The sequence below is a fragment of the Perca fluviatilis genome, chromosome 8 (assembly GCF_010015445.1).
Source record: "Perca fluviatilis chromosome 8, GENO_Pfluv_1.0, whole genome shotgun sequence".
Lineage (NCBI taxonomy): Eukaryota > Metazoa > Chordata > Actinopteri > Perciformes > Percidae > Perca > Perca fluviatilis.
In genome coordinates, this window is record NC_053119.1 from 29025052 (window position 1) to 29052233 (window position 27182).

At 41.6% G+C, this 27182-nt stretch overlaps 1 protein-coding gene across 1 annotated transcript in view; it reads right to left on the minus strand.

Moving 5' to 3' along the window:
- The window catches only part of tango6 (transport and golgi organization 6 homolog (Drosophila)), a 43411-nt gene that overhangs the window by 775 nt on the left and 15454 nt on the right, over positions 1–27182 (minus strand). Inside the window, exons 11-16 of the mRNA XM_039809140.1 lie at positions 26795–26938; positions 24019–24555; positions 21500–21557; positions 21209–21367; positions 9198–9349; positions 5502–5615 (exon numbers count right to left, since the gene is read on the minus strand). Coding sequence (XP_039665074.1) covers positions 5502–5615; positions 9198–9349; positions 21209–21367; positions 21500–21557; positions 24019–24555; positions 26795–26938 — 1164 coding nt within the window. The remainder of the gene's footprint in view (positions 1–5501; positions 5616–9197; positions 9350–21208; positions 21368–21499; positions 21558–24018; positions 24556–26794; positions 26939–27182) is intronic.

The following is a 27182-nucleotide window of genomic DNA, read 5'->3' on the forward strand; positions in this document are numbered from 1 at the left end:
TTCCTGTTTTTTAAAGCAATCATCTTTTTTAAGCCTTTCAAATATATATTTTACTGAGAGTTTAATACATAAAGAGTAATTCCCTTAAAGAATCCCCAGCCTGAAAAACAAAACAAAAGCAGAAATGAATAACATCAGTGGCCTCTCATGATAGCCCAGTAACACATCCCATAAATCCTGCCCTGAGGTCATAAAACATCAGAACAGAAGTCAAAGATGTCACCCCAACCTCTTCAGCTCTCTCAATGTTGTTTTCAGTAACCATTCCACTGATTAATTGATAGTCAATTTGATTGCCAAAGAAAACAGTTATTAAAAAATGAAAATCCCCTTTTTTCAATGAACTCCAGCTTTCTTTTTGATACTATTTATGGTCTGCACTCTTTAGCAATAGCCATTCAATGTATTTACAAGCAGTAATTATCCTTCTATATAGTAGATTTTATTGAGTGGTGGAGTCAACCTTTGTTTATTGTTGGCTCTCCTACAGCTGTATCAGAGCTAATTTGAGTTAATGCAAACCCAACATTGTTTCAACTGGCGAAACAAAGGGTGGCTTTGACTGTGAATCAGTCCCAGGAAACAGTCTGGCATTGCCAGACCTTCCCCCACAGCGCTGCAGAGGAGGGTCTGGCTAGTCCACAAACATTTCGGGATGGGAGAAAAACGTGCTCTGGTCTATTGGCATTTCATCAAACCAATCACAATCTTAAGTGCCGGACGGAGCAATGGTGCCACTGCAAAATAGCCTCGGGAAGGAACTTGTTTTGGTGGAAAGTGTACGTTCAAAGGTTGCTCCATCCACCGTTTAGCGCCGCCCAAGACGATTGGGATTGGTTTAAAGAAATGCCAATAAATCAGAGCGTGTTTTTCTCCTATCCCGGATTGCTGTGTTGACTAGCCAGACCTTCCTCAGCAGCGCTGTGGAGGAAGGTCTGGCGATGCGAGACTAGGTTGGACCCTGACAAGATGATGATCATGATCTTGTGATATTGTGAGAATCCAGCTGCTGTGCAAGCTAAAAGTATGAGTACACACACATTAATCTGACAGCTTTAGTTACTAGTTACTTTACAAATTAAGCTTTTAACACACTGTCTTTTATTATAAATTAAACCCAACAATATAACGGCCTACAAGTACAGCTGAAATTATTAGCAGATTAAACACTTAAGCTAGCTAATCTGACAGAACCGTTTTGATCGTTTACAGTTTCTAAAATGTGAGCATGGAGTACTCTTACTTTTAAGTAAAGGATCTGAATACTTCTTCTACCACGGCTTCTCAGCCACTCAAAACACCTCCTGCACCATCCACACCACTACACCTGGCCTGCTCTGATTCCCTTTGATCTGCCTCTCTTACCTGTTCTAATGTTACTCTGTGTATCATTAGCCATGTACAGCTGGTGCTGCCCTTCTCCAGCTGTTACAGTAATGACAGGAGCTGGCCTGGGACCAGCGACTGGACAGCTGGCTGTGGTCGTGGCAGTGGCTCAAGAGCCACATCACACTTGTGCCAGCGGCCGGCAGCTCACATATAGGTGTGTTTCCACTGAGCTACCACAGGAGGAACAACACATTTACTTTCTGTTTTCAACGCTACCGATAGGTTTATACAGTATGAGACTGGGTCTAAAGATGACTGTATTCATTAGGGTTTTGTAGTGACCAACGTTTCGAATGCATAAGAACTTTATGGGATGGGAATGATTGTCCCAGGTATTAGTCAAACCCTCCCAGCGTAACCAGGGAAAGAGTTATTGTTTGGAAAAACTTTAGATTTTGATTGTAAACGATATTAAAATATGAATTAATGTTTAAAAAAATATATACATTTGGCAAGTGACCATGGTATATGCGGGTTAATGCCCTTACACAACTCTTGCTGATTGATATATAAAACTACAGTGATTTAACCTGTAGCCAGGATGATTGAAAGGACAAAGCTCATGTTCATTTATCTTTTATCCCCAACAAACCCCGAGACAGGTGGCGAGGAGGCTCTCAGATGAGTTTGGAGCAAGAAACCACAGGTGTATCCCATGTGGAACTTTTTATTCTATGTGGAAGAAATACCCCAGTTGATCTGATAGGACAGTGAGCTGTTGTGAAAACAGCTTTACTGTAGGGCTGGACAATATGGAGAAAATCAGATATCACGATATTTTTGACCAAATACCTCGATGTCGATATTGCGACGATATTCTAGGGTTGACAATTGGTGCTTTCACAAAGTATATTCACATTTACATTTTAGACAAATAACCATCATAATGTGGTTAAAATGACTAAGTGGTTAAAAGGCAAAAAATAGAACAGCTAGAGCAGTCTGGCAGGTTCAGAAAATGACATCACTTTACTCTAATGCAGCCTTTGAAACCAGGAAAAGACAAAACTTAACATGTAACGATATTACTATTCTTCAAAATCTAAGACGATATCTAGTCTCATATCACGATATCGATATAATATCGATATATTGCTTAGCCCTACTTTACTGTAATATTAATAGTTAAGACAGTAATTGCTGTCTCCTCAAAATGATGCTGAAAATATCATGTTTGGTAAACACAAATCCTTCATCCTTGCATTTAGGGTCCAAAATTAACTCTCCCCAAGTGCCAAATGCAGGTAAATTTTCCGTTTGGCAAGTAAATCTCAGAGAGCTATGGGGCCACATGGCGGGTAATCATTTGTATGTTTTTCAGTCTTAGTTTTGGTGACGGTGCAGCTACTTTCTTCTCTTCCTCTACTGTCTGCATGTCGGAGCCCCACGTGGGCGGGACACACGCACAAATACACTGACGCAAACACTCACGCTGGGACACTGCATCAATTCTGTTTACTGGTAGCTAGCATTTACATCGGGCTGTTTAATTAGCCAGTATGTGGCGATTTTTGGCAGGAGTGGGCCAAACTTCCAAAAGAAAGCCCAATGAAAACGGAGGATAACCCAGCAGGACTTGAAACCACAACCAGAGAGTTTTGTGGTGTATGTTGCAAAAGCAATTTAAAATTTAGCCGGTAAAAAATATGCTTGGCCAGTGGATTTTCTCATGTAACTGCCAACTTGGCTGGAGAGTCAAAAAGTTAATTTCGGACACTGCTTTGCATCTCTTCCTCGCACATTCTGGCTGGGAGAAGCTACTGTTAAGCCTGATTTAAGGTTCAGTGCTGAATCTACTTGAAAACTTCACATCGGGGAACGCAACACTGTGATTGGTCTGCTTGGCTGTGGCATGGTAGCGTTGCGATTCCTCCTACTCATTTCCGGTGCTCTTTCTCCCACGAATATGGCTGCTTTTTAAATTTATAATTAACTTTAAAAAATAGTTGATTGTCAACTTGTTGGTTAGGACTATTCTCTAGCACCACAAATGTGTAGCACCCACCTGGGTGATGCATGGCAGCCTTACGTTGCCAGACGCTCACCACACATCAGCTTGGTGGGGAAAACCGGAGAGAACCCGGAGAAAACCCACGCAGACAAGGTGAGAACATGCACACTCCACACAGAAAGGCCAGGGATGACCAGGGTTCGAACCCGGTACCTTCTTGCTGTGAGGCCACAGTGCTAACCATTGGGCCACCGTGCTGCTATAGGTTAGAGAAGCAAGCTTGTGACCGGGAGGTCGCCAGACCGACAGGATAAAATCTGGGTGGGGAAAGTAAAAGAGCAGCGCTTGTCCCTCCCTCATTACCACCACTGAGGTGCCCTTGAGCAAGGACCTTTACCCCAACCACTCCAGTGGCCAGCAGATCAGACTGTAGTTGCACTGGGCAGCTTCCAGTTATGAATGTGTAACTGTGTGAATGTGATCAGGGTGTTCCTGCAAAAGAGAGGCTTCCTCTCAGTGAACCTTCCCTGAATAAAAAACTTGAGAACTTTGATTATATTATTATTGATTATAGTTTGTTTTTTTTGGATTATCCCATGTCTAATGTCACAGAAGGGTTTCTCAATCCACAATTCAAAGATTTGATGATTATTTTATATGATTTATTTAGGTCAATGAGGATAATTTAGCTTGGGTGCATTTGCTCAAAGTGCCCTATAGTGCTATAAATACATAAACTGTCAGAGTTGCTGGCATGTTGTACCATCAAACCTGCACAGGGATCAGTGAATGGGAGAAATCCAGTCAGCGATCCTGCCTCGCTGCTTCCATTTTAGGAGGCCACGGAACTGTGCTGTGATTAGCCTGGAGCCTGTGGTCGACTATCTAAGAACAACACTACAGCAGAGATGCCAAGAGTAACCACACACTGCACAGTGTGAGGGACGTGAAACAGGGAGAGAGAGAGAGAGAGAGAGAGAGAGAGAGAGAGAAAAATGGTGTGACTTTAAAACATGGTGTTTTGAGAAGCTTGGTGCTTGGTGAGAAGCTAACATTTAGTCTATAACCCCAGTGATGACAGCAGGGAAACTGGTACTAGATTACAGGACCCGTCAGCCTTTGTAACAAGAGCCTCACACTCTCAAGAACACACCCTGAACGTTAACATCAAGTTAGGGTTAATAATGTGTGGGGGTGCACTAGTAGCTACACTGTCGGCTGGCAACAGTGACAAAAAATATTGTAGGTGTTACAGGTCCTGAGCATGATCCCATATGAACAGATTATGCTGAAACAGCTGGAAAAAGTTGTAAACAGTAACGTTACCTAAATAAATACAGTGTTGTTTCTTTTTAGCAAAGTTTGTATATTTGCAGTGGTTTCTCAAAAGCATCACATGTTTCACAATTATATTCCAGGATATAGTGTCCTTTTCTCACAGAAAGAGGGCTATTTCAGTCTTTGGAACAGAATAATAAAAAATCTGTTGTTCTATTGTGAGTCCATTCAGATTTAGGATTATCACACATAGCTAATGAACAATCCCACATACATAACATATTTTGTAATGTCCATCTCAGATCAAATTTTCTCTCACTATGACCTGTACTGTCATTACAACACATTATAAAACAGACCATAATGGCGGCTTGTTTGGAAAACTTGGTCTTATTTTACAAAAATAGTTCACCAAAATGGGTTTCAGCAGTTGCCGAATCGGTCTTCATTTCAGATTGCAGTTTAGAAGATTTTCGTTAGTTTTTGAGAGGCGGCAAACCGAGCTCCCCATCCTCATTTGCATAACGTGGCCTGGATTCAACATCATGCAAATGAGGACTTAATTAACGGACCCAGGGTGAGTCTGATGTACCCAGGACACCATGTAGGAAGTAGATTGGATGAATGGTTCATGAGATATTTCAAAGACAGACAAACATACATACAGAGGCTTCCTGGTTTACTAGATAGATGCAGTGTCCATAACTCTATTTTCCAAGCTACTGTGGCTGTAATTCCACGGGAACTGCGTGATTGCGGTTTTCATGTAAAATCATTTCATGTGAAATCAGCCATTTTGTCAAATGTATTATATGGTTTGATATAAAAAGATGCACAAGATTGTATGTGTTTTATGCAAACTCCGTTGTGAGCATGTGCGTACCTGGGTGGTTTTTCCACTGAGGCCTCGGAGCAGCAGGGTGATAACATGGACAGCAGCTCTCCTTACCTCTGCTTCCTTCTCTGTCTTTATCAGAGCAGTCAGACAGGAGCTGAGCTGCACGCACACACACACGCACACGCGCACACACACACACACAATAAGATTTACAGTGGTTTACAGTGGTATAAACATGAAGACATAGGCATTAAGCATAAATACAGTTAGTGATCATATCTAGGTAAGAAATACAGCACAATCTAGAGCTGTGCTGTATTTTACACAACACGTTTATCACAAAGATGCCGAATCAGCTGCAGGCCTACACTGCTGAGGTCAGTACCAGAACTAAATTGGATCGATTGATGTATTGGTCAGACATCGACACAAACATGGGCCCTCCATTTCTCTACACTCCCTCACTTGAGCGCGCACGCACGCAGTGAAAAAGTAAAAATGGGCAGGTTCATGAATAAGCATCTCGGTTTCTTCAGCTGACAGTGCTGCTTATTCACACACACACACCTTTTATTTGAGCATCTGACCACTGCAGCAGCCTGCAGCAACTTAGAGCCTGATCATAGTAAGTGGGCGTGTATTTGTGTAGCCCACACACACGATGGACGCACAATCTTTTTTTAAACAGACAAAATTACTGTATGGATGCCGCTTCTCCACTCAGATTGACTGGAGTAGAAATTTGGTGGTCCATGTTAGAAAATTGATTCCTTTCAGCAACAAAAAAGCTGAAGTCTCTTTGGCCTCACTTGCTAATTTCTCACTGCATATTCACTTCATGCGTTTCAACAAAAAGGAAGCACTTTGACTCAGTTGTGTTGTCTTTTAACTTTCGGTCTACACTGTGGACTGTCTACAAGTGGGAATGTATTGGCTTGTGTATTTGGACATCTGCTGCTTGTGATCATCTTGCACCTGGCGTTTATCAAATATCTGACCAATTTTACAATATAACATCAGAGGTGGGTAGTAACGAGTTACATTTACTCCGTTACATTTACTTGAGTAAGTTTTTGAAAAAAATATACTTCTAGGAGTAGTTTTAAATCACTATACTTTTTACTTTTGAGTAGATTTGTGAAGAAGAAACTGTGCTCTTACTCCACTACATTAGGCTACAATGAGCTTGTTACTTTTCTTTTTACCTCTTTGGTATTCTGGCGTCATTGTTTTTATCCCCCCCGCGTACGCCTCATTTTAATGTTTTATTTTGACAGAGAGAGAGACTTCCGCTAAAGGCTCTACCACGTGACTGTGTTTCACCAATCAAACGTAGTTGTGCAGTCTCGTCACGTGAACATACTCAATCTCAGCAGTGGGACGGGTTAGCTTTACAGTCGTAGAGAAACAAAAATGTCAGAATCAACCGTCAGACACAGACGAGAACGAACACCCCTGGCCTCATATTGAAAGCATGTTTACCTTAGTAAAAGTGCGAAACAGCAGCTACATTACCTTGTTCTAGTTCTGCCTGCAGAGCTTGGTAAAAAAGTATAAAGGTTACTTGTGCTTATTTATTTTTTATTTTATTGTTTAAGTACTTGAATTTACCTGGATTATTTTAATTTAAGCTATTTTGTAATTAATTAATTTTAATTTTATTGAGTGGATGAGCTATAATTTGCCTAAAGATGATTACTTTGTATTTTTGTCTGTCTGATTGAATGCTTGTGTTAAAAAATAAATCAGACGTTACTCAACAGTTACTCAGTACTTGAGTAGTTTTTTCACCAAGCACTTTTTTACCCTTACTCAAGTAATTATTTGGATGACTACTTTTTACTTTTACTTGAGTCATATTATTCTGAAGTAACAGTACTTTTACTTGAGTACAATTTTTGGCTACTCTACCCACCTCTGTATAACATACAGAATAACTGCAAGTGCTTGGACCAGAAGAGGCCATTATAATTATTTCTGATTTGGAGTCATTCAACTGCAGTAAATTGTAGACATCCAATTCTTAATTTCAGCAGGATAGGACATAATAATGGACAGCGTGGTGGTATCTGGCTTTATTGGGACATATAGTTACATATAATCCACGTAGCAATGAAAATCTTTATCATGTCTATGCATTATTTGCCCCAGGGGTAGCATATATATGGTATATAAAGGGGAACCAGAATAAACCCCTGGGGAACCCCACAAAAGAGAGGAGCACAAGAGGAAGACGCATATCCAAGCATAACAGAGAAAGACCTGTTGGACATATAAGTCACATCACCGATGCCGAAATAGTTTTTCAAACAACTGATTAAGACATTCTGGGCCATTCTGCCAAAGACTGAGCTGAGGTCAAAGATAATTCAAATGGAGTATGGGCCTGCACAAGTGGCAAGCAGTAAGTCATTGGCGAACTTGACCAGAGGAGTCTCAGAGAAATCTTTCGAAATTTTGATAGTTGTTCATAAAATAAATCAATTGTGTGGAGACAAGAATTGGATAACAATGGCAGCTTAGAGATGGGTCTAAAATTACTTAAGACAGAGGGATCCAGAAAGGGCTTATTTAAGAGGGGGTAAACCGTGGCATGTTCAATAATGGAGAGGGGAAATGCCAGTAGACTGAGAGCAGTTAATAAGGGGATTTAACAGGTTGGCTGAGCGAAGGACCAATCACAGAGTTTATGGTTTCTGGGAGGATTCTGGGATTATAACCCTGTTTAGCCAGTAGTTGGAGAGTCCCTAGTTTCTTTGATGCTCACATGAGAGATAAGATCTTGGGAGACACTGTATTTAATTGTTTTTCCATTACCTTCCTACAATGTCCTTTTAAAATTCCTTATTTCTTAATTTAACCATGGCAGATATTTTTTTTTTTTTTTAAATAATATTTATTTATTGAACTTCTGAGTGTTATCACTGTAAACTTTCACGCCTCCACGTAACTACTCACAATTTCAACTTGTATACATTTCACAAATGGAAAAGTGAAATAACTATAATATTGATAATACTATAACTAATAGGAGCAATTCTTTTTAAAACAACACAAGTATTTCCTCTGCCAGGTCACATAAGTACTTAGTTAATATTTCAATGGCAGCTTTTACTAACACACCGTACCATAGCTGAAATATGGCAATTCTCAATAATTTTTAATTCTGCCCATCATATGAAATACTTCTGCAAAAGGCTTGGATTTCAATGTAATCCATCCAATGGACAAAGGGATAGATTTCACTGTGTACTACTTTTTTTAAATTAATGTAATCACTACTTGTATTCCTTTATTTTTTGCTATATTCAACAGAATGATTGCATCATGAGGTGTCGCGTTCTAAGTCATTAAAAGATTAGGTGGAGGTGAAGTACATCCTCAACTCAGTTATTTCCTTATTTGAGTACAGCATAGATATTACATTTATACCATAGCCACTTCTCAAAGCAAATGGACAAATATCTTAGAGTTCAATTCACAGAGCATCTGTTTATGTAGTGTAAAGCACCTGAATTGTTGCTATAGTCATTTGCAGTCTAAAACTGGCAGGGCTTTCATGAGCACTGATTTAGCAATTAACTTATTGACCAGACCTACAGTTTATTTGAGGTATCCTGATGTATGATTTTGTTGTACGTTTTTTTTATGAAGCCACAATGTCTTTTTACCATGTGCTGCTGCAAAAACCCAGTTCCTCCAGGAGGATCATACAGGTTTCAGGTCAGTGCTCCCTCTCACCTCTTGAGCCACTGTTCCTAGGGCATAGTCCAGTCTCTGGCAAAGTTCCCCCAGGTTGGACAGACTGCTGGCTCGGACGCTTTGGTCAGGGTCCCTGGTTCCTTGCAGGAAGACGCCGACTAGAGGACGGCCAAGGTGGGGCGCAAGTTCCCCTGGAGAAGGAAAAGAGGTGAGAAAGACCAGACAGACAGGTTAGATCCCAAGTAGTCTATATCCTTGACGTTCCACTTCCAGTATTTTACAGCAGCTCCATGCGGAGCTTAGTGCTGCCCATGGCGATTGTGATTGGATTAAAGAAATGCCAATAAACCAGAGCACGTTTTTCTCCCATCCCGGAATGCTGTGTGGACTAGCCAGACCCTCCTCTGCTCCGCAGCGTGTGGATGGTCTGGCAAAGAGAGACTAGACCCCAGGTTGTACATCTTAAATGCATTCACAGTAATAGAATAGAGACCTTATTATGCATCAGGTTAAATAAAGATGTAAGTTATCTGGCTCTCCATCTTACAGCACACATCTTCTATGCAAGTACAGTAAAATAAACTATGAACAGAAATCCAAGACCTTATTTAAAACATGCAGTTATTATCAAATGCAACAGTAAGTATTGTCAGTCCTGGAGTCTTTTATACCAAATCCTCTAGAACTTTGAAGGATTGAAATATCAATATAAATCTATAGGCTAATCAAACATTTGATCAGTCACTGATACAAACAACATAGACCCAGTGACATTAAAATTCAAGTCAAGCTAACAAATATCTAACTTAAATTTGACTTCAGCTTGATGCAGTTCATATTGGGCAAAACATGTATTCAGCTGATGATCATAAATATAACTTTGGCCTGGTGTTTGGCCAGAAGCGCCGCTTGTGATCCTCTGCGTGTGATCCTCCGCTTGTGTGGCGAGTTTATTGTCAGGCTAGCCTTTGATCCAGACTGAAATATCTCAACATATATTGGACATTTTGAAGCCTGATGATGAAGCCTACCCACTTTGATAATTCCCTGACTTCTTCTCTAGCGCTACCATCAGGTTGACATTTGTGTTTTTTTTGTGAAATGACTCTACAACTATTGGACGGATTACAATTCAATTTGATACAGGCATTCATGCCCCACCTCAGAATAAACTAGATTATGACTTAATGCATTGATTCACTGTATTATTGCAGAGGACAATTAGTTATAGTTGGTAACTAATGACATTCCCATCAGTCTCAGCTGTACTTTGCATTTAGTGCTCATTAGCAAATGCTAGCATGCTAAACTGATAGTTAACATGGTTAACATAGTTGCTTGGCATCTGCATGTTAGCATTGCCACTGTGAGCGTATTTCTCACACATCTCCAACTGTCTATCAACGACTGGGCCGCTAGCCTCTATATTATACATTTTTCCTGACATTGCAATGCTTCCTTCTCCAAAGCAAACGTACGATTGTGTTGTCCATTGAATTACTAGATAATGACACGAGCCAGTGATGGAGTCCGGGCCTCGGAGTCCAACTCAAGTTGCTATTCTCTGGACTCTTGATTCGACTTGGACTATGGCACTGATGACTTGGACTCGAGGATTCATGAGAAATCGGACTTGAGCGTTCATGAAATAGGACTCAGAAGTTGAATTTAGTTTCTGACTAATTTTATGGAGGAGTACTCGACTTGGACTCGAGTCACTATTCACAGTGGTGGCCTAGGGGTTAAGGAAGCGAGTCTCTGCCTCATTACCACCACTGAGGTGCCCTTGAGCAAGGCCCTTAACCCCAACCGCTCCAGTGGAGCTGCTCAGTGGACAGCAGATCAGACTATGGTTGTACTGGGCAGCTTCCAGGTATGAATGTGTACCGTGCGAATGTGACAGGTCGTCGTTGCAAATGAGTAATGGTGACTCGACTCAGACTCTTCTTTGGTGACTCGGACTCTGACTTGACACTGTGAATCGAGACTTGACTCGGACTCGTCGTGGAAATTGACTCATATGTAACGTGTCGGTTTAGGTTTTATTTAATGAAATGGTTATAATTTCCTGACGGTAGTGTCTTAATTGTCAGGCCACCTCCAATAAAATACACTGCAGGAAACCAAGTTCAAGCAAGTTTGTGGGAAGACAAGAAAATACAAAATGCTGAATAAATAAGCATCCTACAGGTGGGTAGACTGATTTGCAGCAAGGTTTTTAATAGTTTTGCATTTTCAATGAGTTCTTATTTTATTTTAGTTTTGACTTTTGGGTTTCATTTTAGTTTAGTTTTTCCAAATAGGTTTAGTTTTAATATATTTAGTTTTATAGTATTTTTAGTTTGTTTTTGTTAGGGCCAGGTATAATGTCTCAGAAGTATGTAGCTACATATTCATACAATATACATGGTTGGAGATTTTTTTGGAGTTGGTTTTGGAGTTTAATGTTCAATCTTTGCGCTATGTTAGTGTCTGATGTGAAGAAATTACATACCACTCCCACTTCTCCCCCACACAGAAGTTAGTAGCCAAGGAGGACACGGAGGGTCAAAAAAACATGATGGACTCTTCAAGACGTAATTATCTTCATCTTCATCATCCATTTTTTTTTACACGTGAAAAGTTGGCAGACCATCATCTGAACATAGCCATACTGAGAAATACAGAGTGTTGTGTGGAGCTGATAGTCTTAATTATCTTTGTAGTAACTCATTTGGCAATGGCTTAAATGTAACGGACAATAATTAATATCAAAAATGTATGCATTAAGTTATTTAAGTTTTTATTTAGTTTCAGTTTACTAAAAACATTTTTCACTGCTTATTTTCGTTTTAGTTTTCCATGAAGGTTTATCCATCTATCTTCGTCCGCTTATCCGGCGTCGCGTTGCGGGGGCAGCAGCTCCCGAGCCACATTAACCAGCTCTGACTATGGGATCCCGAGGTGTTCCCAGGCCAGGGTGGAGATATAATCCCTCCACCTAGTCCTGGGTCTTCCTGGCCTCCTCTCAGCTGGACATGCCTGGAACACCTCCCTAGGGAGGCGCCCAGGGGGCATCCTTACCAGATGCCCAAATCACCTCAACTGGCTCCGTTCGACGCAAAGGAGCAGCGGCTCTACTCCGAGTTCCTCACGGATGACTGAGCTTCTCACCCTACCTCTAAGGGAGACGCCAGCCACCCTCCTGAGGGTACCTTGTACCCTGGAGCTCATACTTTTGGTCATGACCCAGCCTTCTTGACCATAGGTGAGGGTAGGAACCAAAATTGACTGGTAGATCGAGAGCTTTAATCGGTTTCCTGCTGAGAACCATGGCCTCAGATTTAGAGGTGCTGATCCTCATCCCAGCCGCTTCACACTCGGCTGAAAACCGATCCAGTGAGTGCTGAAGGTCACAAGCCGATAATGCCATCAGGACCACATCATCTGCAAAAAGCAGCGATGAGATCCCAAGCCCACTGAACTGCAACCCCTCCCCACCCAGACTACGCCTCGATATCCTGTCTATGAATATCACAAACACGATTGGTGACAAAGTGCAGCCCTGGCGCAGGCAAACCCTCAGCTGAAAAAAGTCTGACTTACTGCCGAGAACCCGGACACAGCTCTCGCTTTGGTCGTACAGAGATTGGATGGCCCTGAGAAGGGACCCCCTAACCCCATACTCCCGCAGCACCTCCCACAGTATCTCCCGGGGGACCCAGTCATAAGCCTTCTCCAGATCCACAAAACATGTAGACTGGTTGGGCATACTCCCAGGATCCCTCCAGGATCCTTGCGAGAGTAGAGAGCTGGTCCGTTGTTCCACGATCAGGAAGGAATACACATTGTTCCTCTTCAACCCGAGGTTCGATTATCGGCCGAACCCTCCTTTCCAGCACCTTGGAGTAGACTTTACCAGGGAGGCTGAGAAGTGTGATACCCCTGTAATTGAAGGTTTTAGTTTTTATATAGTTTCAGTTTACTAAAAACATTTTTCACTGCTTATTTTTAGTTTACTATAACCCTGATTTGTAGAAATAAGCCTCAAGCTACGGATCCAAATGGAAAATCACAGCTCGGAAAGATGCCAAAATACTCAAAGCAAAAAACTAAGAGAGACAAGGTGATTACTGTAGAACGAAGGCGAGTAGTGTAGCAGTCTGAGTTTTGGCAAGAGAAAGAGATTTCTGAGAGCAGCGTGGATACCAGACAAAGAGCTTTAAATGTAATCCAGCCATTGAAATCCACATGTTGATACAAGACTAATATTGTTGTTTACAGAGTGTAGTCATACGCCGTTTAACAAGCTGTGTGCGGGTGACTCTGTTACATCGGCAGACATACAAAGAACAGAGCCGACTGCTGACTACAGCTGCCCCTGCCAAGCAGCAGAGAGGACAGCCAGAGGCCTCCATGGAGAGGAGACAACCAGCTGACTGGTTACTGGTAGTAAGACCTGCTTGACCCGTGTGTGTGTGTACGTTAGAGCTGGGTATATTTGCTTGGTCCAACAACGTGCATGTGCGCACGCACAGTGATTTATTTAGCTTGTCCTAGATTACACTTTTAGAATTCCAACCACTTCCTTAGAATCACAATATTCAAACCACACACACACACACACACACACACACACTCACACTCACACACACGTCTCAATAGACCGTTACGGCTCTAGATCTAATGAAAGAGAATCGCTGTGTTTAAGGGAGTGTGAGTCAGCAGGAATAATTGCCTTCGTCACAACTGCGCACAACACACACAAAAAAAAACTGATGCAACACTCCCACAGATGCTCCCAAATTTTGGCATTGTATTGGTACTGTATTCTATACATCCCCTTCCTGTATATGTTAATTAACTTTATGTTTTGGGAACATCACTTGGTGCAGAGTTCTTCTCCGTTAGTACATTTTCTGCCCATCATTGCACACTATAGAAGCTCACAGGACTATTCAAGTGCTTCTCTGCCACTCTACCAGGCGAGTCAATTAAAAAAACCTTCTTATTTACAAATGACAGCCTGGCAAAAGGCAAATCTTGGCCACTCGGGGGCTTCAAGACAACACAGAGGCTTTCTGGACGTCTGTGCAGCAAACTGAAGGTCTATCCAATCTCTCAGCAAGGATATAAACCCCCTGATTGTTCCAGAGAAATGGTACGATGGCAATCTGGCAGATAAAACCAGAGCTAAGAAAAAACAAAACAGGGTTTTCAATCAGAGAAAGGTTCTGATACACAGGGTCCCTTCTGAACAGAGATCTGCATGGAAAACAAGCCTGCACTGTGGCTTTTGTGGTTTGGTGGTTCCATGCCGATAGCTGTCCACCACAGACAGTAATAGAATATTGAATAATAATAATAATAATAATAATAATAATAATAATAATAATAATAATGCAAACAAATATGTACACATAATCAAACAAGCACAAATTCCTTAATGTTTACCACTCACACAAAGCCAAATGTCCATGTTCTTTTAGCCAGATAATGATTTTCGGCAGTTTAGATGACGCTACAGAGCACACAATCTGATGGGTCACACAGATTTCAGTTTAACAGCGGAAAAGCCTGTGTTAGTAAGTATGCAGGTCAAAGGTAGCAGGCAATTTTTTTAAATAGGCCTAATTGTCTTTGGATTTTATTTTAGAAGTTATCTGCTGTAGTTATGGCTGATACTGGGACAGGGCCATCACAGAAAAAAAGGAAATAAATGAAGAACAACTAAAAGCTAAAGGGAATGACGGTGGGCGAGACCAGAGTCACACTCTGTCGGGCTATCAACAGATGGAGACCATTACGGGATTGTAAATTATTCAAAACCGACCCCGAATTGGCCCTCATGTATGGAATATGTCTATTTCATTCATCAAATAACTTTGGATTGTGCGATGTGGGTGTACGCCAGTAGCTAACATTAAATTACTTCCTTCCATTTAGACCTTTTATTCCTTTTAGTCGTGTTTGTGTTGGCCTACTATTTTCTTTTCCCTTGCCCCCCCTGTAGTTGTGTAAAGCGTCCTCGGGTTTCATGAAATGCGCTATATGAATTGAAATTATTATTACGTTAGTTGCTACACCAAACTACTAATGCTTTGGCTAGGGGTGCAAGATATATCGACTCAATATCGTTATCGCAATATATCGAAAGTGTCGCAATAAGTATGCAATATTTTGTTTATTTTGTGGAGCGCTGCGTCCCATCCGTCGGCTGTGTGGCTTAGTTGTGTTCGATTACACATGTTGCACAGGTTGGTACACGTCAGCACACAGGTCCACTACGTGACAAACCCTATGGAGCGTACCACGTGTGTGCATATTTCGACAGAGTGACAGTGTTAAGTGAAGAAATCGATAGAGACAGCAAAACGGAACGAATCAGAGAAGCGAAAGAAAAGTTGTGTCCTGTTCTCTTTATTTATATATTTTATACTGTCCAATCAGTCTTGTTCTGTAGACATGGTCCTTATTTATTTATTCATGTTGTACCAGTCCAATATGACTGTCAGTTGAAATAAATCTTGTGTTGTAAGAAAACTTGTTCTATTTTGATGCGTTTTCCCATAACTTCTGTAATTTTACATATGTTTAAAAATATCGAAATTAATTTCGATATCGCATTATTCATAATCAATATCACAATATCACATTTTGTCAATATCGTGCCACCCTAGCTTTGGCTTGTGACACAGAGACAGCGATACCCGGTTTAGCTCACGAGACATCCAAAATAGGCTACGTTACCGTATGCAACACTTGAAATGCAACCATGCATCTGTAACGTATTCTCTTATTGTAAATGAATAATTTTCTGTTTGAGCAAAACATTCATCGCAACTATATGACCTCCCGGTAATGCTAACTTGGTAATATAGCACCGTAAAGAAAAGAGCTTTACGACAGCAAGCATGGTAAAAACACTATCGCTTTTGTCCAAAGTGGCCGCTAGAGCTGTAATCGGGCCTTAAAAGTACGGCCCGAAAAGGCCCGAGCCCGACAGAGTTCGGCCCGAGCCCGACAAGTACATTTTGATTGACAGCTTTTTAAAAGCCCGAATCCGACTGTAGGCCTATAAAAGGCCGTCTATCAGCAGTCAGAGTGTCGGAGAATCGTGCGGACACGCGCTTCACATCGCGAGCTGGCACACGCACCACTCGGCGGAAAAGGGAGAGAAAGAAAAAAGAGACTGCGCCGCACGCACAGCTCCTTTGTCTTTCGTAAAGAATTAGTCATTTATACATGTTTTAACATCATTTATTCATGACTAACGGAGGCTATAGGCCACTTGGAAGTTGGAACAAAGAAACAAGTCCTCCAGAGACCAGCCTTTGTTTCACTTCCTCAGGATCCATTTTCACGCTAATCGAAATGCATCAGTTGACCGCTCATTTACCATGCAACCCGAAGCGCAAGCCCGATCCCGGCCCGAGCCGTGTAAAATAATAGAAATTAAGACCGAACCCGTCGGGTCCCGTCGAGTTCGGGCAAAGATCTTCAGCTCTAGTGGCCGCTATAATCAACACAAACTGAAAGATACATATAGCCACTTTAATCTTGAATTTTTTTATTTATTTTTTGTTATTTAACCCTCTGAGGACGGAAGACGCACCAGCGTGTCCATGCGATGTTTGACAAAACCCCAACTCAAAAAGCGATATTACAAAATTTAATTTCAGACATTTATTTACTATTTTAATCATATATGACCTAAGACTTTGGTAAACTCATTTCAAGCACCAAAACAATTCGTAAAACACATCATAAATTGAGGTTTGTTTTCAGTTTTCACCGTTTTTTTATATGCAAATACCTTAAAAAAGGTAAATTTAAAGTGCCCATATTATGAAAAAATCACTTTTTCTGGGATTTGGGGTGTTCTTTTGTGTCTCTGGTGCTTCCACACACATACAAACTTTGAAAAAAATCGATCCATGCTGTTTTGAGTGAGATAAGGTTTCTGAATGTGTCCTGCCTTCAGTCTCCTAGTGAGCTGTTCAAAATCGGCTCGGACTGTGATGTCACAGTCCGAAATGAGCTGGCTAACCACAACCGTTAGCTCGTTAGCATGCTAACCGTTAGCATTAGCATGCTAACGCTAGAATGCTACGTCGTTCTCAATAGCAAAGCACTGCTACAACACACACAAGTTCACCATAATCTACAAAAGAACTACTTACATGTGCGCCCTCATTTAGAAGTCTCCCAGCTAATCCTGCCTTGTAACTGACCAAAGTTGGAGAAACAGGCTTTCTTTTACTGTCTCTAGAGTTAGCTAGCTGACATGATCTACATCTGAACTACTGAGCATGTGCGAGTGCAATCAAAGATAGTACAGAAGAAGAAGACGAAAAGAGGTCTCACTCTGTAGCTAAAACAGAAACCAGGTGAAAAGAGGATCTGCAGCAGTGAGAGAGAGCTGTGCAGTACAACAAAAATATGGTGTTTTTTGAAAATTAAACCATGTAAACCTATTCTGGTACAACCTTAAAATACAGTTATGAACCTGAAAATGAGCATAATATGGGCGCTTTAAGAAAATATGTCCTTAGACCTTAGAGCGTTAAGATAAAATACTATTTCAGTTGCAGTTTCGATAAGGGGACAAGTCTGTTCTTTTTCACATTTTTATATAAATAAAGGAATTTAATTTCATTGTTAAAAAAGAATCGTGAGAAAATTGTATCATGAACTTAAAACCGTGAAATCGTATCGAATCATGAGTTGAGTGTATCGTTACATCCATGGGAGAAGTGAACATGAACACAGATTAGCGATTCTGTCGCCCCATAGTCCCCAAAGTAAATATTGGACACATTCCTCACAAGCCCCATAGCTCCAGAACATTCTGACACTAAAATTGCATTTTTTTCACACATCAGGAGAAAATGAACCTTGTTTGGGACCGGTTTCTGCCTGAGGACCAAAAACTCTCACGAGATCTGGCAACACATATAAGCGATGAAGAATGTCTACTAGCATTTGTGAACACCCTAACAAAACTAATCTCTGTAACGCCAAGTATGTCTTTCAGCTGTGTAAATCTCTAATGTTAGCAAAAGAAAATTTTAATAAATTAAACGAATATAACTTTCATTCATCTACACAACGTTCAAACAATGACACGCCCATTTAGGAGACAGGAAGTGTGTATCCGTTCATAGTTTCATTGGTGCTGCTTGAAATGCCCTATCATTAGTAAAGATGATCCGTTCCTCAGTATCACTTCTTTCCGTTTTATGGCAGATTGCAAACATTCTAAATACATACATTCATAATACAAATACATAAATACATACATACATACCGTAAAACTTCAAATATTAGCCGAATCCCAAATAGACGCCTGTCTCTTTTAAACGCCTGGTGTGACAACAGATTTGGGTAAATAAAGGCCGGTCTCAAATAGAGGCCTGGTCTGTTTTTTGTTTTTTTTTCGTGTCGGGTTGTATTTGATCTTTTAAAACCCGTCAGATCGTTTGTTCTATGTTTTGATTTGATTTCACGTGACAGACGCAACCGTTCATAAACGACTCATCACTATGGCAACATAAACAGGTTAACAAACTTTCTTTTAGTCTTCAGTTTTTCTTAATTCTCTCAATACCACCATGGAGACAAAAAGAAAAAAGTATGATTTGACATTTAAGCTGACAGTTGTCAAATTTGCCGAACAAAATTCGGGAGAAGCAGCGGCAAGACATTTCTCGATTGATCCTAAGAGAGTGCGAGAATGGCGTAAACATAAAGCAGAACTGCAACGTCTGTCCGAGGAAGACGACAAAAGGGCCAGACTGCGAGGTGGAGGGAGAAAGAAGGTCAGTGAAGAGCTGGAGGTGAGCGTGTGTGAGTGGATCCACAGCATGCGGGCAAAGCATGTCAATTAAAGGCCTTTCTCTTATAGACGCCTGTCTCAAATACAAGCCGGTGCATTTCGGCGATTTGGGTAAATAGAAGCCCGGGCTATTATTTGAAGTTTTACGGTACATTCATAAATACATACATTCTGCTTATTCCTTTTGAGGCTGCATACAACTAGGAGTTGTTCGGAGCACAGGTTTTGGCTTGGGTCTCAATAAAGGCACAATGGTACTAAACCGAACAACATCACTGTGCCTGGCTGCTGTTCAACAAGAAATGGTGCCAGCACAAAACTTTGGGCTGTGCTTCAGCTCAGGCACTATCAATGTCCACAGGAAACTTTGAAGACGCGGAGCATCTGTTTAACTTTTTGCATGAGACTCCAGCGCCCGTACACCCAACGTTCCCAGTTGAATTGCTTTCTTGCATAAGAAGCAGTAGGCTTCAAAATAAATAGATTTTGAAATTTTTTTAGACTTTTTAAGATCACGAGGGAAGGAATTTCATGCTTCGGAGATGCGAGCTGCTCTGGCAAAAATAGACCCAGCACGAAAAGATAGCGTAGCAGGGAAAAGAGCTCCAAGTGAGAGGCTCTGGAAATGGACCCCGTAGCTGGACTGCCGGACGCACGTCCATACTTCAACAGATATGAGAGTGATATCGATCTTTTCATTTCACTATTAAAAGAAAGCAAATAAGTCTATTTCCCAAAATGCTAAACTATCCCTTGATAACATGGAGCCTAGTCTGGATACATTTCCAGGAAAATTGCCCGAAATCATTGTCCTTCATCTTTCACTGAGTGCTATGTGTTGATGTTCTCAAACTCCACTCACTTTGGGAAACAACAACAAACTTCGGGCAAGCAAAATTTGGATAGTGTAACAAGGCAGGCCTGCTTTGTAGAGTCCGGATCGGGCCGAATTTTTCTGTCCGAGCCCGGCCCGCGTCCAACAGAGCCGTGACCGAACCCGGCCCGAGCCCGACAGGCATTAACTGTGTCCGAGCCCGACACAGTTAGAATCTAATTTTTTTTTCTCATACTAATGACACACGTAGGCTACGTTTGTTTGTGTGGAAAGCCCTTTTTTATTAAGCAACTGTAGGAAGGCATTCGAAAATGTCAACAGATGAGCGCATCAGCGCACACGGGGCAACAAGCGCACGTTAATAAGCTGTTAAAATGTTCAATGTGTTAACCTTTCCTGATCGCTTCGTTTCTGACCACGGTCAGAAAACCAGGGCAGACTTGTTACCTCCAGGGCCGACGTTATAACATGAATAACCACTAACTTTGCTCCGGTTGCATCTACAACACATCTGCTTCCTCTTTCTCTATCTCTCTTCTGCCCACTTACCAAACACACTCTCTCACACACACACACACACACACACACACACACACACACACACACACACACACACACACACACACACACACACACACACACACACACACACACACACACACACACACACACACACACACACAGAGCTATCTTAAAAAGGAGCCGCAGCACCATTTTACAACAAATGCATTATCGCAAATGCATTATCGATATTCTAAATATCTGTCCGAACCCGGGACCCGTCGGACTCGGATCGGGTATCCATGCCTACTGCTTGGTTCTTTCGGGGAATGATTGTAAAGATTTACAAGGAATATGTTTACGGCAGTTACTCTCCAAGTGGGACGTTGTGGAACAGATTGAAGAGGATTGCTGTGGACTAAGTACACTGGTAAGAGCAAAATAAATAAACCATGTACTCAGCTAATTTAAATAGCTCATGTTACTGTATTGTGTACAGAAAACTTAATATAATATTATATGTAGCGTTTTCTTTTGCGATGTGCAAATGTTCCACCAAAAACAAGTTCCTTCCCAAGACTATTTTGCAGAGCCACTGTCCCTTTGTCTGGAGTTTAGCGCCAACCTCAGTGAGTGCGATTGGTTTAAGAAATGCAAACAACCCAGAATGTTTTTTTCTCCTATCCTAGAATGTATGTGTGGCGTGGCCAGACCTGACTCCACATCGCAGTGGAGATAGGTCTGGCAATGCGAGACTACATGGAGCCTAATATACTGTATACATCACATGAATTGTTGGCTTTTTAGGAGTCAGGAAATGGGTATCAAGTTAACTGAATATCCTCACAAGTCTAGTCATACAAACTTGAATGTGAACAACCAACTGATGATGCTCACCCATAGCCCTGCTCGCCCTCATCAGGACTTCTCCCACTTTCAGGCGGGTTTCCAGGGAGTGCTCCTTGTTGGATGTAGGGAGGGAGGGACCATGTTGAAAGTCTTTTAGGAGCCTTTCCAGAATCCTCTCTGGGTAGGAATCAGCCAGTGCAGCCAGACCTAAAGACAGTTCATACTCAGTCCATCTGCTTTCAAGAGTTTCTGACAACCACTTCAGCTAGGCAGATAATAGTATGGGTGGGTTAAATCAATGATAACATCACATTTGGCCAAGCTGCATCATTATTTTACCTTGAATGGCTGACAGGTAGATGAAGGAGTCTTCATGCTCCAGGTTTTCTAAGAAGAGCTGGAAAAGACACTCCATCAGCATGATTAATCACCACATAGACTGATGTATAGTTATATACAGTCTGCTTACTGGGAATATTCTACAATTTCTGTGTGAAAAAACATCAAAAATGTCACCAATATGAAATTTGCCAGGCGAATGAAAGAGGATCAATACTGGCACAACACTGAATACATTAAAAACAATACGACCCACTATCAAAGAGAATAATGAAAACATTACCCCCAGGTACTAAAAGGGGTCCTTGAAGATATAGGTTTGATTGGGTAAGGGGAAAACGGGGGACTGGAAAAACAAGGGGTTTCTTAGACAGGCTGGATAGAATGTGCTGGAGTTTCGGGTAAAGTATGGAGGGAGGATAGAACATATGAAAGGTAGCCTGTACAATATGGGAGAATTTAGCCCATCCACAAGACACAAAAGGGGTAAAATCAATAAAAGGGTTTCTTCTGTAACAGTAGGGGGTTGAAGGTTATCCATGGTGCACACGGGCAGGGGGGGGGTGTGATTAGAGAGAATACTAAATGAGTTGTTATCCTTTCTTGCCCATACCACCTTAACAAGTCCCTAGAGCACACCCCTCTCGCTCCCTCTGGGAAAAAAGGCTCAACTGCTTCATTTATTATACATGTTTGTTCATAATGTCCCAGGAGACACAGATAACACCGCTACCTACACGCTACGGATGCACACATACAGCGCATGCAACAATAGCACAATGTCTAATAGGTGGCTAAGACAACACAACCTGTGTTTCAACCAAGCAACATCCAACATGGCTAAATGCAATGTGGAAGCATCTTGACCCAGCTCTTAGAATGCTATTAAAGCAAATGAGAAAATCTTTAATTTCTCAAAAATATGAAGTCAAGTGTTCAGACCAAGAACAGTCTTGCATTCGTGTTTCTTCAGATACCCCTGAGATAACTGAATACAATCCAGGAGTTGAAGGCTAGTTTGAAGGCTCTTCAGACACTAAAATCGTGCACAGCCGTTTCTAAAACCATCAGACAGAATTTTGAGTCTCACAGCCACAATCATTTCATCTTCCGCCTGGACAATTGACAAGTAAACTGTAGAATTCCACTCTTTACGTGACAAAATAATCCACCTCTGATGTGCACTTGCATGTATCTAATTGGTTGGATGGCTTTACGTTGTGTTGCTGCAAAAGTTGAACCAGGACCAACTTTTTTGCCAGACAACCTTACATTTGCTTCTTCAGTCCCCTGCATTGTAACCCCTTACAAACGCTATAGGCTCAATGAAATACACATTATAAAGTATTTAGAGGCTGCTTTTGTTTTTTTATATTGCAGCTATTGCTATTTTAAGTCTAATCACAGCCTTAAGGTATGCTCACATTTGCCTTCTATCAAGCTAATTCAACCCTGAAAGAGGACGTGACGTCAATGTTAGCATGTGGGTAATAACTACATATTGAGCAGAGTGATCAAGCTGTGACCATGCACATTTGAAAGTGAGAGTTGACCAAAGATGAAGTCTGATCTGCGCATCTGCTGGAGCTTGCACAGAAAAAAATCATTTAATTCATCAGTCATGCATTGGTCTCATTTTCACAGGTACACTATAAAAAGGAATGTCTACCCTTAGCAAATTACAATTACCAGCGATTTAATCAATTATTAATGTAAAATGTGCATAATTCCTGGTTAATGTTTATGTAGGCAACAAGCTTGTTATGTGAACAGGTTTGTGTATACCACTGATGGCATTCATCAACAAAAGACATACTAGCGATTGCTCTATTATTCATGTCCTAACCTTTCTCCAATATCACATTTTTGATACACTTTTCTACATTCATCTCGATTTGTTACTCATGTGTAACTTATTGCATTAGGGCCAGAGAGGTTGGGGAAACCTCAGAATATACCCAGAATATGAATAATACTCCACACTGGTAATGATGAAGTACAAAAAAAGGGCCACACCTTGCATTGCTGAGGACCTACACAACACTGATATAGTTTTAATACTTGTTTAACTTACAAGTACTTTGGAAAGTTTGACTTGAGCTGAAGTGGGAATAAAAAAATATATTTTTTGGGCTTTTCCGCCTTTATTTTGACAGGACAGCTAGGTGAGAAAGGGGAGGGAGGGAGAGAGAGAGAGTGAGAGTGTGAGAGAGAGAGACAGAGAGAGGGGGGGGGGGGAGACATGCAGGAAATCGTCACAAGTCGGATTCGAACCCTGGACTTCTGCCTCGAGCCATAAAAATGTGCGCCTGCTCTACCCACTGAGCCAACCCGGCCACCAGCCCAATATTTATTTAACTTTTTACCTACCATGTCTTTAAAAAAAAGTATGTACAAGTAGTAAGTACAAGTTCTCAGAAAAAAATAATGATAAAACTTGTTTATCAATATTTATAGAGCATCATAACTGACTAAATACTAAAACAAGAATAAAAAAAGTACATATCCAAGCAACCCACCATGAGGACTTTCTCCTGTGCCTGGACAGCCTCTGGGTTTTCCTTTCGCATCATCTGGGTCAGGACCCTAAGGGCGAACGCTCTGGTCGGCACGTCCGGGTCACATGCTTCTAGCAGCCAATCAGAAAAGGGCTTAGTAGGAGGGCAAAGGTTACTGGTACTAGAGGTCCTTCCTCCCCCTTTTGGACTTTTTCCTGCTGCAGACCTTCCAGAGGAGGCTGGGTGTCTGATGTGGGTGTTGCTAGGTGAATTACTGTCCGGGGGAGATGAATGAGGACTAGTCTGTGTGTCGCTTGTTTCAGTTTGCGTGGTTTGTTTTTTCCCAAAAGGCACACTGTTGTTCATTGCTGTCGTTTCTGGGTTTCTGGAGGGCTGAGCAACATCGGTGAGGTTTTCAGGCCAGTAGGCACCGTGAGTGGCAATGATAGCTCTGAGGTTGGATGCCAACTCCTGGATGACCACCTCGGGGTGCTTCTGAGACAGCGTCTCCAGTGGTGGGAGCAGTCTTGCCATTGAAGAGTAGTCCTCTGCACTAAGCTGTAATATTAAAAGAGGAGAGGTTGAATTGGGAGAGAGCAGGGTGTGCTTAGCGCCTTCACAGCGCTGCGAAAGAGAGTCTGGCAAGTCCACACTACAAGTCCTACGCGCCGGACGGAGCAACGGTGCGTATGCAAAATAGCTTCGGGAAATAACTTGTTTGGGTGGAACATGTGTACGTTCAACGGTTGATTTAGTCGTGCAACAGAAAACTCAGATTGGACACATAGTCTAGCTAGCTGTCTGGATTTATCCTGCAGAGATGTGAGGAGCAGTTAACCATAGTCCTCATAAATCCACCAGAGTTTAAAATTACAAAACAAAAAAAGTGGAGGTAACGGGACATCCAGCCAGAATGAAAGACATCCGTCGGAATTTCTGAAGTGGAACGTCGTGGATATAGACTACATTGGCTCCTACTAACAACCTGTATCGTACTCTTCAGGTTGCTGCTACCTACTGACTTACTGTAATCTCATCCCATAGCGGGCGGACGTTGAATTATAATGACCTCATCCACATTGTCAAAATCATTTAAATACTAAGCCACGGCACTGAAAATCTTTTAGATAACACAAGCCTATAATTTTAAAAATAAATACCTGGTAGTTATGTCTGAAGTGGTATTTGTTTGCCCTCTTGTGGGCATGAGAGAGAGATAGAGATATACACACACACACACACACACACACACACACACACACACACACACACACACACACACACACACACACACACACACACACACACACACACACACACACACACACACACACACACACACACACACACACACACCTTAAAGATTATTAGGAACACCTGTAAGATTTCTCATTAATGCAATTATCTAATCAACCAATCACATGGCAGCTTCTTCAATGCATTTAGGGGTGTGGTCCAGGTCTAGATAATCTCCTGAACTCCAAACTGAATGTCAGAATGGGAAAGAAAGGTGATCTAAGCAACTTTGAGCGTGGCATGGTTGTTGGTGCCAGACGGGCTGGTCTGAGTATTTCACAATCTGCTCAGTTACTGGGATTTTCACGCACAACCATTTCTAGGGTTTACAAAGAATGATCTGAAAAAGGAAAAACATCCAGTATGCAGCAGTCCTCTGGGAGAAAATGCCTTGTTGATGCTAGAGGTCAGAGGAGAATGGGCCGACTGATTCCAACTGAAAGAAAATCAACTTTGACTCAAATAACCACTTGTTACAACCGAGGTATGCAGCAAAGCATTTGTGAAGCCACAACACGAACAACTTTGAGGCGGATGGGCTACACCAGCAGAAGACCCCACCGGGTACCACTCATCTCCACTAAAAATAGGAAAAAGGGGCTACAATGTTCACAAGCTCACCAAATTTGGACAGTTGAAGACTGTAAAAATGTTGCCTGGTCTGATGAGTCTTGATTTCTGTTGAGATATTCAGATGGTAGAGTCAGAATTTGGCGTAAACAGACAGAGAACATGGATCAGTTATGCCTTGTTACCACTGTGCAGGCTGCTGGTGGTGGTGTTATGGTGTGGGGAATGTTTTCTTGGCACACTTTAGGCCCCTTACTAACAATTGGGCATCGTTTAAATGCTACAGCCTACCTGAGCATTGTTTCTGACCATGTCCATCCCTTTATGACCACCATGTACCCATCCTCTGATGGCTACTTCCAGCAGGATAAAGCACCATGTCACAAAGCTCCAATCATTTCAAATTGGTTTCTTGAACATGACAATGAGTTCACTGTACTAAAATGGCCCCCACAGTCACCAGATCCCAACCCAATAGAACATCTTTGGGATTTGGTGGAACGGGAGCTTCGTGCACTGGATGTGCATCCCACAAATCTCCATCAACTGTAAGATGCGATCCTATCAATATGGGCCAACATTTCTAAAGAATGCTTCCAGTACCTTGCTGAATCAATGCCACAAAGAATTAAGGCAGTTCTGAAGACGAAAGGGGGTCAAACGCAGTTTTAGTAGGGTGTTCCTAATAATCCTTAAGGTGAGTGTGTGTGTGTCATATATATATATATATATATGTGTCATATATATATATATATGTGTCATATATATATATATATATATATATATATAGACACACACACATACATATGTGTGTAACAAGTGAACATCAGCTATAAAAACTGACTGCATAGAAAACACAGTACATGCATCATAAGGTAGATGTACTTTAAAAAGCAACATGTTAATATGTGGGGTTTTCAGTTGTGAGTACCTGAGGTCCAGACAGCAGAGTGGCCACTACGCCCATCCCCATGCTCAGCGTCTGGCTCTCTACGGGGTTCCCACGATTTGGACCAGTGGCCGGATCCAGACCCACACAGGCCCTTTTAAGCAGGGACACCATGAAGTCCACCACCTGAAGAAAGTACAAACAGAATCATGGAGACACATAATACAAAGTAAGATATTCAGGGGTTGAAATGTGTCTAAAATTAAATAAGCAATAAAAACTAGGGCTAAATTTAACAGGAAGTACTAAGACGATTTTTCAAAGGTTTTCTGAAAATTCCCAGAAAACATTCAGTCCTCTAAAGGTAAGACATCTAAAAATAAAACATCATCCAGTGAGGTGAGGCCAGTTTATCAGATCCTTTCTTTAT